This window comes from Rhopilema esculentum, chromosome 16 (assembly GCF_057945365.1).
Source record: "Rhopilema esculentum isolate cy_ngs chromosome 16, ASM5794536v1, whole genome shotgun sequence".
NCBI lineage: Eukaryota > Metazoa > Cnidaria > Scyphozoa > Rhizostomeae > Rhizostomatidae > Rhopilema > Rhopilema esculentum.
In genome coordinates, this window is record NC_142830.1 from 13,007,953 (window position 1) to 13,025,351 (window position 17,399).

Below are 17,399 nucleotides of genomic sequence, written 5' to 3' on the forward strand. Positions count from 1 at the left end.
AACAATTTCTGATGCAAACTAACATCTATTATCGAATAACCCCCGTATTTGTGCTTGATCGAATATCTCATACCTCGTATGTACCGTGAACATATCTTTTAAGAATGACGTCATAAAAATCTATTAGCAATAAATGAGGCATCTGCCGTGACTGTTACGAATGAAGAACATATAATTCCAGAAGTAAAGCTTCAAAATATAAGTAGGATCAAATGTTTACAATGTTTTGTTGAAAGTAAATGTCTCATTCATAAGAAAATATCTTGTCTTAAAACTCAAATCTAGTTCTTATTTTCGGCAATATGAATAAGCTCCTCTACCCTGCAGTAATAGTCAGGGCCATGAAATAAGTCATAGCCAGATCAAGCCTCCGATACACTAGGTCATTTCGCTACAGGCAAAGCTATACTCCTTTTTTATAAGAACCAGTAAATTTAGGTTCAGGCTGACTGTTCTTAATCTTTTCGATAATTTGAGGGTGGATTGTTCTTGATTTGTTCTTAAATTAAGAGGGTGTAAGCAGTGCGATTGCTAGCTTCTTCGCTCTAGGGAGGTGTTCAGGCTTCATTTGCAAACAAGTTTGAGTATTCACCAAAAAAGCACGCAAACTATCCTCGTTTAAATCCTAAATGGCTAAAAATCCTCGTTTATGAGATAGAACGTTGTTCAAAGTTACATTTTTACAGTAGCTCAGCCTCAGCTTGTTCTTAATTTGTTCTAAACTTTTGACCAATTTTGAGGCCCGTGTTCTTATAAAAAGAAGTGTATTCGATATCCAAGATAAAGGCTTAACTTCTTATTATACGGTCTTAAGTAAACAACAACAACTTTATCAGCATTAGATCTGCTGTCTGCTTCTCTAATCAAGGAAAGAATTCTTAGTTCAAATCTTTTTTGACAACGCCTTGATAACAGAGGTAGGGTCTGTTTTTAACGGGCGGAAAGAAAAACATACCACAGTTTATTGTAAATTAATCAGACAGAACGATAACGGCAAAACACTGTTGGGCCAAGAGGAGGCATTTGCTATTCTAACCTCTCTTTTAAAATTATATTTAAAAGTTTGAAGAAAGTAGACAGTATTTTCTCAGTCTGTTTGATTTTTTGTTAACAAAGTGCTTTTACTTGCTTAGAAGAAGGTTCAAACTGTAATGAGCAAAAATTGAGGCAGAGGCGTCGCCAAAGGGGAGGTACCTGGGGGAGGGCGTTGTACTCTTCAACACTTTCCCGTCGGTTTATAAAGGAACATTGCCGGGCAAAATAAAGGAACCCTGTTATCTTTTTCAACAATTGTAACGTATCAACGTTTCTGTAGTAGTTGAACTTTAAAAATGGCTTTGAAAAAAACAAACATTTTAGAACATACTTAAGCTTTTCGTCTGACACTCTTCGGGGTATAAAACGTCAGAACATATCAAAACACTACGATAGGTAATATAAATACCCAGTTGTGGATTGAAATAGGCCAATCAGAAACGAAAGCACGCGGAACTTTCTATAACCCTCCAAAAAATTTTTTTTGGCTTCGTCCTTGAATGAAGGGACAATCAGTTCCAAATTGTTTGCCAATCTCTTATCCTCTCGAAAGAAATATTTTCAAAGCAAAGGCATCACTACTTGCTTTTCCATCTTTAATGTTATCTTCTACTTTGAAGTCTACCAAAAAGACCATGATTCTGCAAGGCTGATTTGAACAATGTATGGGTACTTTCATTGAAAACAAGAAATCGACAGTTGCACCAAGTTCTTGGAACACATCTAACAGTGAACCCTCATGTCCCACTGCTGCTTATTACTTACTATAAAGAGATAAAAGACCAATTTAGATATTCAAATGAATCTGCTATTCAAGAGCATAAATTGTAACTTGCAAAGTGTTGTCAAGGACAGCAACTTTAAGCACGCAAGTGTTGTCAAGGACAGCAACTTTAAGACTGTCTTTTTTCCATTCAAAAAATGCACGCGTTAATTAGTGATTTTCAAAGGTTTTTGAGAAATAGAGCCTTAGCCACGTAAGCAAGCAATGGATACTAAATCTGAAATGCTGCTTTAGGCATATAGTTGCATTCCTATTTAAACAACAATAAACTGATATTTTCTGATCACCCCAACTGTCACAAGTCTGTTCAATGAAGAAGCGATTGGTACCTTAATATCGATAAAGGCTTAAACACGGCAAAAATTCAGTCCATGCTGCATTTACGTGACTGTTACAAGAAATGCCGGTCGAGTTTTAGACAACGTAAATTTCATTGTAGACAGGGTTAAGATTCTTGTCAACACTGTCAACAAAGCCATTTAGAAAAAGAGCACAAAGCAGTCATCTCGATCCAAAGAGAGACAGCTTAATAACAATGTGAAATATATCTTCGTGAGATTTTCGGTATTCACTTATGTCAGGCAATCTTAAATGTATTAAGACCCTGAAGAAAAAATCATAATATGATCACTTTTGTCAATAAAAGCAGCTTCTCTCTTTCTTACGATGAAGCCTTTTCAATTATAAGTTCAATGAAAGGCCATGACCTCGCTTCAAAGGAGATTTGCCCAGATGTAGATTTCACCTCAAGGAAAATTCCCACTTATGTTCGCAAATACTGTTCTAAAGCATCTTCAATCATTTTATAACCCTGCACTTATAGATCCGTGTAGCCTGCATAAAATCACGTAATACAAAAGATGAAACATGGAAACAAATGCTAAAAGTAAAGCTGTTAACTTTTTAGGCATGCTTTAGTCTTTGTATAAAATGCAAACAGTTTAAGGTAGCATCTTCTTTGGACAAAGCCCTATGTGTATTCCCAAATACAGCGCCCGAAATGATATAGTTACGGAGGCTGGGTTCGAGAAAATTCCATATTTGGTAAAAGCAACAAACAAAGCAACAAAGGTTAGAAGCAAACGCTAGTTTTTGAAAATTGTCTCTAGCGGTAAGAAAGCGGAGGAATGCTGAAAATGTCATACAAAATAGCTTTTAGCCGTCTCAAAAGCAAAATGTAGTTTTATAAGAATCAATGTTGAAATTAAAATAGCATTAAGAGCAATCGAGCTTCAAATTATCTAAAAAAAGATCATCGAGTAAAGGTGAATCGTGAGTTGCAGACAATTTCGAAACTCTTACATAAGCCAAGGGAAAAATCTTGCGGACAGCTGTTTATTACGCAAAAGAGCTTCTTTTTTTGAATAAGCCAAAAGATATTGGACCAACGTTCAACGATGACGTCAATATTGTTTGTATCGGTAAAAATTCAAATCATCCAACCGAGTGGCAAAGTGAGGTCACGTGCTCTGCAGACGGAACCCAAGGTACTGTTTCAACAAAAATGACCCAGAGAATTGGACTGATAACTACTTCAAAATTTCAACAATAATTTAATTCTTCTTCCACCATGCTGTAATATTTACAAACAAATTTCTGTACATTAAGTGTTCATGAACTACCAAATTCTTGTGCGCAGATCATGAGATGTCTTCGAAACGAGACAGAATCTCGTTTGTATCTGAATTTGAGTTGCCACAAAGAGATTTAGCAAGTTTATGAATTTCAGCCGTATTGTCGTCAAAGAAAACAACCTGGAAGTAGAAAGACGTTAGAATAAAAGCAAGGCTTGTACAGCTTTGCCTCTAATAAGTGAGCTCATTGTACTGGTTGAGATTATGTGTTTTATATAGCTAAAAACATCGGAATTTTTCGTAGGTTTTCTGTAACGTGTATAACATTAAAATGTCGACAAGTGTAACTATTGTTCTGTAACGTGTAAAAAATACCACCCTTAACCAAATTAGTCACATAACATAGGCTCGGTTTGCTAATAAACGTTTCTATTTTCATTTGGAGATATTCTGGTTCTTATCAATAAATGTTTTTAATATGACTTTTAAATTGATATTATACGTCAATTGTCATTAAGTGCCAACCAGTGGAAAACTCGCGGGTTTCTGAGGGGCCATGGTCCTTGGGATTTCGCGACAGTAAAATTGTTCGCACTTATTATCGCTTAGGCCCGGGTTATACGTCGAGCTTTTCATGTACTTAATTCAGCAATTTGATTTGGCACACGAGAAGCACGACGTATAACCCGGGCCTTACGAGCGCTGACATTGACCAATGTTTATTATAAAATTCTTGACTTCGTTTTTTCTCATCTCCAAGTCTTTGCAGCCAAGACTTTTCATCTAGTTTTCCACTTCTTCAAACTTAAAGTCTAATAGATTACAACCTTAAAACCTGTATATTCCCTATGGGGATTTAAACTCTCTAGAGGTGGAAAAATAACACTTCAAAAACCGATGCGATTGGTTACATCTGCAGCTGCACACCATATATGGATATCGGTGTGAAATGTAATTGTTTAACGTCATTAATGCGTGACTTAAGAAATTTCAGGTGTTACTCAAAATTTCACTGCTTGTCGTGGAAAAAAGAGATATAAATAAAATCACAAAGAAATTATTTGAGCAATCCAGGCAGAAGAAATTACTCTTAAAGTAATTTATACTTAAAGATTTCTTCAATTAAGCACAAAATTCAGCTTTGCAATTTCTAAGCTAGTGTCTTTACTTAAGAAAATACTCATGGCAAATTGGTTTGACTTTGGGACTGCATCAAATTTTTAATGTACCAAAATACGTAGAGACTGTACAGATTAGAATAAGTTCATTCCTAACATTTTCCGCGAACAATCCTCTTCCAATTTCTTGTAGCAATGATTTTTCTTCATGTTTTCAAATGTTCAGGTAGCGTAAAATGTTTAATTTACGAAAGGAACTCTTTCTGTATAAACAAGTCAGGATCTTTTGTCTTGATGTAGACAGATTCTAAAACACCTATATCAAAAAACCAAAGGCTTTCCCAATTATTTTGAATTTTCTTCAATATAAATTTCGGTGCATTCTGTCATCTTAAACAAATATCGACCTACTGCCGAATCGCTTTATATCTAGGCATTCTGATTTTCACAAATATGCCATTGCTGCTAATATCTGGGAACAACGTTTTGCCTGGAGCTGAAATGTCAGTTTTTCATTGGTATAGAAGTTCCTGATCTCAGAATGCAAGATCATCTTTCAAAATTAAGACCAAACTTTACTGCATTCCAGGACATTCTATACCTACGAAAAGGCGTTGCTCTTTGAAACAAAATCAGCCCAAACGGTCTCTGGCATGGCTTGATAACCCCAAGAACCAGGCCTTTGTAATTTCAATTGGGATTTCAAATACAGCCACATTACGGATGATCAAAATACATTGTCCTCAAGTTAAACGCTTTGCTAAACTCACCACTTGCTGTTTTTTATCAGAAGAATCTCCGAGGAGTGAAAAGTCGAGCGACCTGTAGTGGTATAAAACAATTTTTTGATAAAAATAACATGACATTGCCAAAAATAAAGCATTGTAGAAGGACACTTGCAAGATTCGATCCTTTGATCACACAATGATTGAATCTACCAGAAAACAACTATTTTTTGATCAGCAAAACCTGAATAAATTATCTAAGAGATTATTTGGTTAGTTTATGGAGATATGGAATTCATATCCCTTTACCTAGGGGACAATGTTAAAAATTCCTCTCCCTTGGCATAAAGAAGATATTCAAAGATTTTAGTAATAAAACATTTCCTTTAAAATAGCAACTAAAGCGCAGCTTTTGGTTTAGGAAATGCAAGCAGCAGTTCGTCGATAGTTCGTGACAACAAAGTCGGGTGTCTAATTAATTTATATTTAGCACAAATGTTTAACAAAACGAAGATGCAGCAATTAAAATAACACTAAAAGGAGATCTTAACTGCTAAATTTAGTTGTTCTTTTATGCTTAAACATTGTATTAAAAATCTTTTAACATTTTAACACTGTGACATCGATTCATAAAATTAAGGGTCATAGAAGGAGAGTTAGGGAACTACAACCTCCCAACAAAGTATGTTACCCGTGTCGAAGGAAAATCTCTTTTTGGTATCGAGACTCTATCTGTTAGAAACTATTTGGCTTCTATATCGAATCGGTTAGCCCCTTCGTTTTTGAATGCCTGGCGCTGCTTCTGTTCAAAATCTTATTGAATCCAATTTAAAGTCATATTTTATCTAGTGTAAAGTCCTTTTGAATCTTATTTAAAATCTTATTGAGTTTTGCAGTAGAAAGGTACAAGAAGATAGGCAATTTGCAAGAGATACTCTTCTGAAATCAGCCACGCACTCACATGTCACTCGCAGCTAGAAGTTTCTTATATATAAACAAATAATTTCTTTAGATAAAATGAGCTGGTATTTGTTATTTTCAACAAGTTTCTGGTTAATTATACTGATGTGATAAATAGGAATGTCTGTCGCAAACGATCTACTGGCAACATTTTGAGATATTTTTTTGGCTTCTAAAAATGAGTTATCTTTCCATACTCACTTTGCCTTTGAACTTTTCCTCAGCGTTTCTTTGAAAATCGGTGACGCATCAGATTTAAGCAAATCCCTGCAATGTAATACCATAATACCATCGCTGATAAAATCAATTTGAAATTGGAATATCAAAAACCTAAATTATAATGCCAATGTACAAAACAGGCAAAGAAAGAAATAGGATGAATTGAAAGAAAATAATCAGTAAGTTAAAAAGCTTAGACCAAAATCTTAGTTAAAATAGCTTAAATTAAAATAGCAATTAATCGAAAAGCTTAGTCAAATACTGAGCATTTGAAAAGAGCACAGAGAAGTGAAAACATATATTATCTGAGGGCGGCATGTGCTTAGTGTGATGTGCTTCCACTTTTAAGTTTCTTTTTCTTCAAATTTTGCGGTATCAAAGAATTAAAAGAAGAAGATAAAAGTAGAAGAGACAAAAGGAAGAATAACGATACACATATTTATACACTGCTTTCAATAAGGGTCCTTATGAATATCACAGAAATCATTTCTATTAAGTGCCAGTATGAAATCAACAAGGAAACAGAGAAGAAGATAAAAAGTACAAGAAGAGCAGTAGTAAAATGTAGAACCGCTTACCAAACGCAGAAAACAGAATTTTTATCTAAGGTGCAAAACACACTAGGTTTGTTGTGCAGCCATTTGACACGCAGGATCCCAGCTCCTTGGCCAAATGTTTCCCAAGTCGTGATTGGATACTCTAAAAAGGAAGAATGAATTTGCATGAAGAAACTCAACGGAATGTGAAAATGCAGCTGAAGACACGGTGGTTGAGATAAATGTTGCGATTGTTATTTTGTTTTAATGTGTAATCATTTGTTGAAATTATTCCAATGGCATTTGTATGTAGTGAGATTTTAAAATGAACTGAACTGAACTGAATTGAACGGAATTGCAATGAACTGAATTGAACTGAACTGAACTGAATTGAACGGAATTGAACGGAATTGCAATGAACTGAATTGAACTGAACTGAACTGAACTAAACTGAATTGAACTGAACTTTCCATATCAGGGACATTTGACGCAAATCTGGATTCAAATCAGCGTACAACTTCTCATTCACTATCCAATGTTTGATAAAAGTATAACGTGCAATATTTCCGTTTTTTCTGTCATCTTCAAAGGTCCCTTCGTTGTTTGTAAGCAGGATGTAACAACAGTTAGAGTTTCGCGAATACGGAGAATACGGTCGAATACGGAATAAAAATTTCCAACGAGGTTTAAACCACGAAATTGCAATTATAAAACCAGCAATATAGTCGACGTAATTTGATAAATCAGCAACAACAGAGCTTAAAATTTTTCCTGATTTAAAATTTATACGAAAAATTAGGAACATCAATCTTTTGCTCCATTTTTAAGTTCAACAGATCATGAATAAAACGATCCATTCTGAATAGTTTCCTGGTTGGCCTGTTATTTACATTTATCTCAATAAAAAAACAAGATGAACTCACCAAGGCTCGATGTGGAATGAAACTGAGAATTTATTTATGGGCATTTAATGGAAATTATTACAAAAGTTTCTCCAACAAAATATCGATCCACAAATGTCCACAAGAAAATAAATTAAGGACACTTATAAATCTGCTGGGGTTCAACTTTCGTGATTATCACCATAATTTTTAAAGATCTATATCCATAATGTTTTCAAGATACAATATTTAAAAAAGGAAGAGACGATTAAAATTGTTATTAATTAGCATCATCAAATGTAATTTTGAATTATCGATTTTGCTGAGTGGTAGGCGCCAAAGCTTTTTCTTTCTGAGGGCGAGGTTGTTTAATGAAGCTGTTCTGATTGAAAACTCTGAAAGTGGGCGTCTTCTCTTCGAAAAAAATCATTCAATCTTCGAATATAAGAGCAGACGAACATTTCTTTCACTACAAAGAACATCTGCATCTTCAGGTACAATAGAAGGAACATCTGCATCGTACATTTCGCAGACTATTTTTTGCGAGTATTTTAGTACTACAGCGAGACTTTAAAAGTTTAGTTGTGAAGTGATGCGTTTTAATCTTCTAACATGATGCATTATCAGCTTTCGTATCTTGCTTTTTTCAGAAGGTTTATCATAATAATTATACGTCAATTTGTATGGGAAATATTCTATGCGGAGCGCATGGTTTCAAGAATAGACAACTTAACGTGTTTGAACATAGTATTATAGTACATTGATACATCGCATGAAACTAGCAATGCAACTATATTCTTTGCCTAAAGGGAGTTTTAATGTAAACTTTATCTATCGCGTTAGGTAGCATAAGCGCATTTCCTGACTAGATTTGGTCTTTCAGTTGGGGAGCTTTGCAAGGGTTGATGCATTGACAGCCTAACCATTTTGATAGGGCACAGCCTAAAAAAGTGATTTTCTCATTACAAGTTTATGAAAGAGGCAGTTTGTGAATGAGGCTGCCGATTGAAACACTACAATAGACTCCGTAATACTGACGCGAGATGTTGCACGGAAACTTGTGGTTGTAAAAGGAGTGTTACTGTAAACAGGGATAAATTTAAAAGTTTTGCATAATTGAGTCTAAATTTTATGTGACCTTAGCCAGTAGTGTGACTTTAAACGGAGTTACTATAAGCTGAGTTGACAATATTACCATTCGGATCATTACAAGTATTATCAACAATTCCATTATATTGTATTTGTTTCTACCTAGCTTCCGAAGGTAGTTTTAAGGGAATGAAAAGCTTTGCTTATCGAGCAGTGTCCTGGTCCTTCCTCTCTATGTGACCACACCTCGTGATTCCTATGCCTGGAATTACAGAGGGCTGGCGACTCTCCTCACACTGAGAGAACGTTTGCTCATATCAGGGACACGAACCAAGGGTCTGTAGTCAGCGACCCTAGCCACTGAGTCATCGTCGCACCCAAAAATCCATTATCATAGGCATTTTTGAAAGTAGCTAAATAAACTCCTGTAGTATGCAACGACCGTTTTTTGCTGGTTATCTTCCCGATGAAGCAGTGTTTTGAAAACGATCCCACTATTTCTGATGATCAAATTCATATCATTGTACAGTTCAGGATGTCGAATTCCTATCCACGACGTCATTTCTTCTGTTTCTGATGGTTCCATCTGTTTACACTCGTTGCCAGTTTGAATTTCTACCGGTGAATTTTTCGAAATGACAGGGCACTGCTGTGCTTCCGTAAAGAACGAAATTGCGATCTTTTTTCGATTATCATTAAGGTGCGCTAGTAGAATATTCAAAAAGTAAGCGCGTAAGCTTTATTGACGTCACGCGGCGAACACGCAATGGCTTTAAATTAATGCAATCTAAGCATATAGAGGCAAAGGCTAGGATATTGTGGAAGTCAATTAATACATCAACCTTAATTGGTATCAAACCTCAATGAAATGTTTACTAATTTCTCTCAAAAACTCTCAGCACATTTCATTAAGAGGTTAAACAACACAAGACAACTCCCAGGCACTCAAAGCGTAGCAGCTTTGACAACAATATGTTCGTATCCACAAAAAATCACGAAAATTGATTATTCGATTTTGCAACTAACAGTGCCATATCATCTAACAGAGCCTTGCAATTGACTTGATTGCGAATAGTAAACAAACATTTTGGTCATGAGCTCGGCAAAAATTTACTAAAACCAAACTTTTTCTGATGGTCGTTCTATTAATATATTTAACCAACAATGGGCTCGAATTGCACGGCTAAGGTACATCTTAAAACGTGCGATCTCTCTTGAAAGGAAAAAAACTTTATGTTCCCAATACAAAAGTTTTTCAAATACAAACGACTTGTATTTGACGAAGTTCACGCTTTGATCCGTTAGTATTGTTATACCACGAGGACTAACGCCTTGAAGCGATGGTGTCATTGTTTCTAACTTTGCAGAAACAGGGATTTCATATATCCTCGCAAAATAGAACCTTCAAATGTAAGAGCATGGAAACTGTTTTTCTTTGTACTTAACATCTGTTAACAGTGTCTTTTCTGCCTGAATTATCTATTGATACGGGGTGCCCCTTTGCTAGGCATTGTCAACGAACTTCCTCATCAAAATACTTTAGAAGACAGAAACATAATTTAAGAACCCCTCTATTCTTTTTAAAAACCTACAAATGCCATATACCCAAGCCGTTGGCCAAGACTCCTCCAATTACGATAGGTATAGATTGCACAAATACACAATTTAAAAATCCTCAGACTGTATCATTCTGCATCTATTTTGGGGCAGACGTTTAGAAAAGTGTAGTTAATCGTTAAAAGCCACAAGGTTGTAATGTAATTCTTAAGTTCCTTGTAGTATCGTTTCGTTTATTGCGATTCTATATTATTATGAACATAAAAAGTACATTAGTTTTTCTCGAGTTGATGATTATAGACTTAGCAGATCAATTTTTACAATCAGATATAGAAAAAAAAGTAATACCTTTTTCAGTGTTGAGAAGTGCAATTGACCCATCGGTGCATCCAATCTAAAAAATATTATGGAATAATATAATAATATATAATATAATAATACAATATTATATAATAATATGAAAACATCTTTTATTTTATATTCTTCTACTTACAACAGTAACCTCACTTTACAGGTAGTTACTATCGGCTAGCCTGGTGACAAGTTTACTAATTTTACAAAAGTAAAATCATATAGTAAAATTTTACAAAAGTAAAAGTATAACATTTAAATAAAATCATATGAGTGCAAAGAATCTTTAGAAGGAGAGCAGTTCAGGGTTTGTCCAAGTCTTATTGCGCATACAGAATATATAATAGGATGTGCGTATAATTATTGCTGACAGTTTTTTAATTATAATAATAATAATGATAATAATAATGATTATGAAGATACATATAAATGTTATTATTAGTGGACCGAAATCAAGAGATCTCGATGTTCAAGGGCACAAATTGTGCCATTGTGGAATCATGGCTTTAAACTTTGTTTTGTCGTTACTTCAAGAAAGAAAAATAATATCAATTCATTTATATGTCACCATCGCAAACATGTTACATTTATAATGCATGTCGAAAACAAATGTTAACAACAAAAGACATAGAAATAGTTTCCGAGAATAGCTCTAAAGCATCAAAGAGGTGAAAGCATGTCTATGCAATTAAAATATTTATATGTTATGTAATTTATTCTAGCGTGTTCTCATGTCTACGAGACAAGAAGAAAAATTTCGACAAAATTCAAAGACCACAAATCATCGTGGATATTGGTTCCATTGAGAAGGTTGCTAAAAATACTTATACTTATTTAAGAATTTCGTTTCAGTCTATTTTGTTTCATCCAACAGCCAAAAATAGAGAGCTAAAAACACAGCTATTTCAATAATTGATGACGCAGTTCTAGAGTTTTGTTATTCTGTCTTAAATATTTAATGATTTCCTATAATAGCAAAGGCAGGTGATAGAGTAAGATATGTTCTTGAAAAGTAATGTTTTAGACTTCAAAATCAATACGCAACAATTAGGGAGAGCTCTGACATCCAAAATTAGAAGTCATTGCTGTGAAGCATTTATGAGAGAGAGTTTTTCATTCCGGATTAAAACCAGGAGAAGAAATGAATTAACAGAGAATTGTGAAATCTGTAGGTGAATTTAAGGAATTTTTGGATGGACAGTCAAAAGAAAAGGAAATAGCGACAGCTTGAGCTGGTAGTATTAAAAAAAGTTAATGGATTAAAAGCGTTTCCAAAACTCAAAAAAATATATTTCAGAACAGAATGCAAATTTTGAACTGTCATTGCAATCGAGCTGATAAAAGCGATTTGAAAATAAAGTATGGCATAAGTGCCTTCCAAGCCTTAATTAAATGATGTAAATGTACCCTAAGTAGATGATTAATCAACTCCGTAAAAATGTTCGAATCGGGACAAAACGACACGCGGGCAGGCAAGTCACGTCTGCATGCGTGCGCATAAAAAACATTTTTGTTTTATGTTAGCAACAATAGCAGCTACTTCTTGACTGTACTAAGCAAACAATAATTCACTTACCAACATGTAGGGCATTTTCCAATAAGCGTGGTCTATACATGAAACCATGCGAGGTGTATCTACAAGTGCAAAGGTAAAAAAGGCTGAAAGTTTTCTGGTGAAATAGACAAGGTGCTAAAAACAAGATGGAAATTCGTCAAAACATGAAATGAAATTGTTTCACATTCTATTACATATATCAAAGACTTAAAATACACGACTCTACATTAAAGATACTTTTAACTGGTCCGTAGTGAAGTGCTTCGTGAAATATAGACAGACTATTCATGAATTATGTTCAGACTAGCACGGTTGTAGAAATACATGTTTTTAGAATATTTTGGATTTTGCTACAAATATTTTGCCTAGATAATCTGAAATACCATGACATACGTCAAAATGCTCAAAATCTGTTAAATGCATTACAAATTAGCTGAAATATGGCCACCAGAGAACAGTTATTTTCCCTACAAAACCATCAAAATTGGGCCTGGTTCTAGAGCTACTGAACCAAGCCAAAATAACCACAATAATTCGTTAGCAAACGCCAAATCATCCATTTGCAATATCGCAGAAAATGTGTAACAGATTCAACAAATTTTGTCTATTTTCCATTCTATCGGACGTGAAATTCAAAGTAGCGACATTGCTTTTTTCTGTACGACGCAGCAATGCATGATTTGTAAAAGTATGAGAAAATTTGCAACTACCTTTGTCAGAAATGTAGAACGCTTTTGGTGTGACTTTGTCACCAAATCTGCTTGAATGTAAAACCACGCCCTAGAATGAAACGGGTTTGTGATTTGAACACTGATACAAGCATATTGTAAATCATTTCAGTACAATTAATACTTTAGAAGTGTTGGAAATATTAATTAGAAATGGTCCAGCAAGAGCCGGATGGTTGCCAGAGAAGTCCGGACTTTAAGTTAAATGTAGAACATAGCCGGATAGTGGCAAATGAAATAAAATCTTGAAGAAAAACGTGAAAAAATGTTAGCAGATTGATTTATAAAATAATTATCTTATCAGGCACAGAGGTTGAATCAGCATAGGTACTGAGATAACAGTTGACAGAAACATTTTCACAAAAATAAAACCTAAAATTGCAGCTGCCAAATACTTAAAGTTGCAACTCGGACAAAGTTAAGAATATTATTGGGCACTCTGTGCTCCATGCTTGAAGAGGTATTTCCAGCAATTTCTTCTCTCATTAACAGGCAAAAAATCATCTGTCCTGTCACAGGTTCCCAGAAAGTTTCGTGGAAAAAAGGCCAAGCAACTAATAAATGAATCAATGGACTAGGCCTCCAGTAAAACACAGCCCTAAAGACGGCATTGACTTCTTTTTTAGGCTAAAATGACATATAAATCTGTCTGTTAACAGTAACACGGGCGATAAGTGGCTTTAATCTATAGAAACTTATATAAAGAGAGACATGCAGCCAACTATTGTAACTACGACAATAAATGCCTCACTTGTTCAGTTCCAATATACAGTGATTTGCCATGGTTGGGTTCTACATGAAGCGCTGTGCCAGTGAAAGCAATTTTTTGACTGGGGTCTATCAATCTGGGGAAAAAGAGAGTTTTCTTTTATACACATTGATATTAATTCATGAAAGCATATCTATACGGGCAAAGACTTTTAATAGCGAATAGCAAGCAGCAACGCTGGGCTGAAAGAGTACGGACAAAGCAGTTAAAGCATATGACATAGTATTACATGATCTTGCTCGAATTGATGGCAAAAATCAAAGTGCACAGCCATTTGATTGAGAATATTTTCGTTTTGCTTCCTTCAGATAAATTTCAAGCTTAAGGGCACTGATTGCAATATGCAAAGGGAGCGATGTGGATTTTAACAAGCCAAAAAAATTCTGCTTGATGAATCGAAATTTTTCCAGTTTGAGCCATTATCTGAATATGCAAAGGCTCAAATCATCGACAGTCTATTGATTCAAGCGATGTATTAGATCGCCATCAATACAATATCTACACTTAACTCGTTTTGTAATTTTAGTCTGACAGTTTTGTGGTTTAAAAAATACACACTCTCCTTAGCGACTAAAATATCAGATGTAATGCAGATGTAATATTGGATCTAATACTTGCCAATCCATTCAAAGATTCACATGGATTAATTTCTAAAATCCGCATCAAAGTGCGTTATAATTTTTCTTTGATCTCATGCAATCATGTATTGAAAGAAACGCGAGAAAATTTATTGATCACATACCTTCTAGGTAACTGAAGTGTTATTGATCCACTCTTGACCAACTTTACTTTTCCTCCAGGAAGTAGACCTAGTGAAAAATCATTGCAATAAAAATTCAACGTTTGGGAGTTGGAATGAGGCATGCAGCGCTAGGGAAATGTGGACTAGTGGATAGGGTTGAGGGAGAGGGAGAAATTAAGGGGAGGAATCTTGATGAGAGGGAGCACTGAGGTGCAGATGTGTTCTGTTATTAACAAGAATGGCCTAGAGAAGAGTATCCAAGTACTACATGATTGAATGTGAGGAAGAAAGAAGGGGGGGACCTAGGTTTTAACAAAAAAGGCCTCCCCCCTCTGGCTATAGCTATGAACAACTAGCAAAGCATGTCTCTATATCAGAGGGAGATGATATAGGATCATATCAAACAAGGTCTAAATTATAATACCTATCAATAATTGTAATTCCCTTGTTAGTAATACCTATTCCATCAAAGAAGTTAAAATCTACATCAGCTTAAGGCATCGACGCCATTGACAAATGGCATGTTTTATAATAATTTAAATTTTCTTGAAAATAACATAGAAAGTGTATAAAGTTACCTAGGTCCTGCTGAGAGCCACCAGGATCTGGTGAAAACATTTCAATAACGACCTGTTGAAGAATTGATGAAAATGCTTAAAGATTTGGCTGCAAGAAACAACGGAGATATCTCTATTTTCTACTAGTTGGAAAAATATTTCGTAGAAAATTGGCAACACAGATAATGTTGAATAAGTCAAATTTCAATTAAAAGTAAAAATATGTCCCAGTTATTAAATTTGACGAAAGCAAAGAGAATCATCGATATTTGTAGTAAATAGGATAATCAAATTTTTAGTAAACGAATTACCAAGGAGTCAAATTGTTAACCTAAGACTTAATCAAAATACGAGGATATATGATAAATTATATGTGAAAAAGCAATAAGACAACGGATCAAAAAGAAAAAAATCTAAAAAACTGAAGAGGTGCCAAGTCATCATCGATGAGTAGTGAATGGAATTATTCATATTTCTAAAGTGGTTTCCAAAGAGATAACAAACTCAGGAAAAGATTGAGACTTCAAAGACTAATGTAAAATTGCCTTCTCGGGGCGGAAAATTTAGATTGTTTGGACTGATGTTGATATATTTAGCTACCACAGTCTGATACGGTTTGAAATGAAACAAAAAGAAATACTTGAAGCATAAAAAGCCCTCGAGCAAAACAGAAAAGTCTAAGCTTTCAGAGCATAAAAGACAGAGAAAGTTCTTAAAAACAAAATAAATGGGGAATGAAGGGTATATTAGAACCATTGAGGAAACAGTTTGAAATCAGGAAATAAGAGTAAATTGTTAGAATAATAGGCACAGAGCCATAAAAAGGTTTCTCTAAACAGGGTTTCATGGCCATCGTCGATCAATCATTATGTAAATGTAAACAACATGTATACCCATATGTTAATTGTTCCATTTTCCTCTAAAGAAGCCAACTGTAACGTTCCTCCAGTTTCTGCTGCTGTGAATAGAAAATTGGTTAGATTAGATCAAACGATTCGGGTTCAAATCCGGTTGAGTTGACCCACCCAAGGTGGACCCAGGCTCTCTATAGCCGCACTAAAGAACCAGGTTCCAGCTAGGTTCCATTAAAAAAGCGTGTATTGCATCGTTAATATATGAATTATGAATAGTTGTTAAGCATGCACTTGTCTTTAAGTCCATTAAGTTAATTTTAAATTATTCCAATGGAACACATGTTTTTCAACGGAAACTCAAAGATGCTGGGAAACAGCAAAATATTATAAGGCCTAGGAAAGGTGTTGAAAAGAACGCAAAAACAAATATAGCTTAGCCCCTCATCTACCGTTTTCCACTATTCAAACCTACCGTATTTACTCGAATAAAAGCCCCCCAGTGAGTATTTCAAAATCCAAATTGGTTACCCAGCGTATTCATCTTCGCTCAAACGATCTAAGTTCAATAACGGACCTAGCTTAACTACATCGGTAGCCAAGAATATGTTGATTGATTTTCAGACAACAATTTTGATTGCTTGTTACAATGCCTTCGGCGTCATCCGGCGTTTATTCGAAACAGGCGCTTATTCAAGGTCCGGCGTTAATATAAAACATTGCTGAGCGGGAACACAAAATCCCAACACCATCCACACCGGGGTTGTAGGAATACTAGAAATTTTGTTACAATAAAACATTTTGCACTAACCTATTGAATCACTGGAATTTCCATCAGAAGCACTGCTACTACAAGGAAACAACTTTAGTAGAAACTAAAAATTATAACAAGAAAAGCATGAAATATAAAAGCCTTTCTCAAAATTTTGCAATACAGGTTTTTAATAAGAACGTTGAGCAGGCATGGCGCAAAATGACAGAGAACAATCTAATACCACGAGAAATGGTGCGAAGACATCACACAGAAATATATATCAAATTCTATGTTTTCGCAACACGACATGATTATCCATTCAGTAGACTGTTATTTGCTAGTTCGCGCTGTTCTTGTTCATCTCTTAGGAACGATTGCCTTAGAGAATATAAACAGGACTAAAACGATACAAATGCTTCAGGATATTATTACTTAAAACTTTGACTCCATACGTAAAGCTTTTAACCATGAAATTATCTCTCTTTGTATATCGGGTAACATACGCAATACGATCAAATATAAAATCTAAGATAGACTTCTAAGGTTGTCGTCTATCATAGAGGGTGTAAGTTCTACACAAGTCGGAGCCTGTGGCCTTGAAGACAATGTCTAGA

At 34.9% G+C, this 17,399-nt stretch overlaps 1 protein-coding gene across 2 annotated transcripts in view; it reads right to left on the reverse strand.

Moving 5' to 3' along the window:
• Window positions 1-3,336: 3,336 nt before the first annotated feature.
• Window positions 3,337-17,399, reverse strand: part of LOC135682350 (uncharacterized) — a 31,203-nt gene continuing 17,140 nt past the window's right edge. Inside the window, exons 18-29 of one of the 2 annotated variants that reach the window (XM_065197210.2) lie at window positions 16,843-16,877; window positions 16,074-16,138; window positions 15,202-15,253; window positions 14,624-14,690; window positions 13,864-13,957; window positions 13,095-13,164; window positions 12,406-12,464; window positions 10,827-10,872; window positions 6,994-7,114; window positions 6,398-6,463; window positions 5,282-5,333; window positions 3,337-3,573 (exon numbers count right to left, since the gene is read on the reverse strand). In XM_065197210.2, coding sequence (XP_065053282.2) covers window positions 3,460-3,573; window positions 5,282-5,333; window positions 6,398-6,463; window positions 6,994-7,114; window positions 10,827-10,872; window positions 12,406-12,464; window positions 13,095-13,164; window positions 13,864-13,957; window positions 14,624-14,690; window positions 15,202-15,253; window positions 16,074-16,138; window positions 16,843-16,877 — 841 coding nt within the window. In that variant the 3' untranslated portion in view covers window positions 3,337-3,459. Of the gene's footprint in view, window positions 3,574-5,281; window positions 5,334-6,397; window positions 6,464-6,993; window positions 7,115-10,826; window positions 10,873-12,405; window positions 12,465-13,094; window positions 13,165-13,863; window positions 13,958-14,623; window positions 14,691-15,201; window positions 15,254-16,073; window positions 16,139-16,842; window positions 16,881-17,399 lie in introns of both variants that reach the window. The other variant, XM_065197209.2, reaches the window with a different exon arrangement.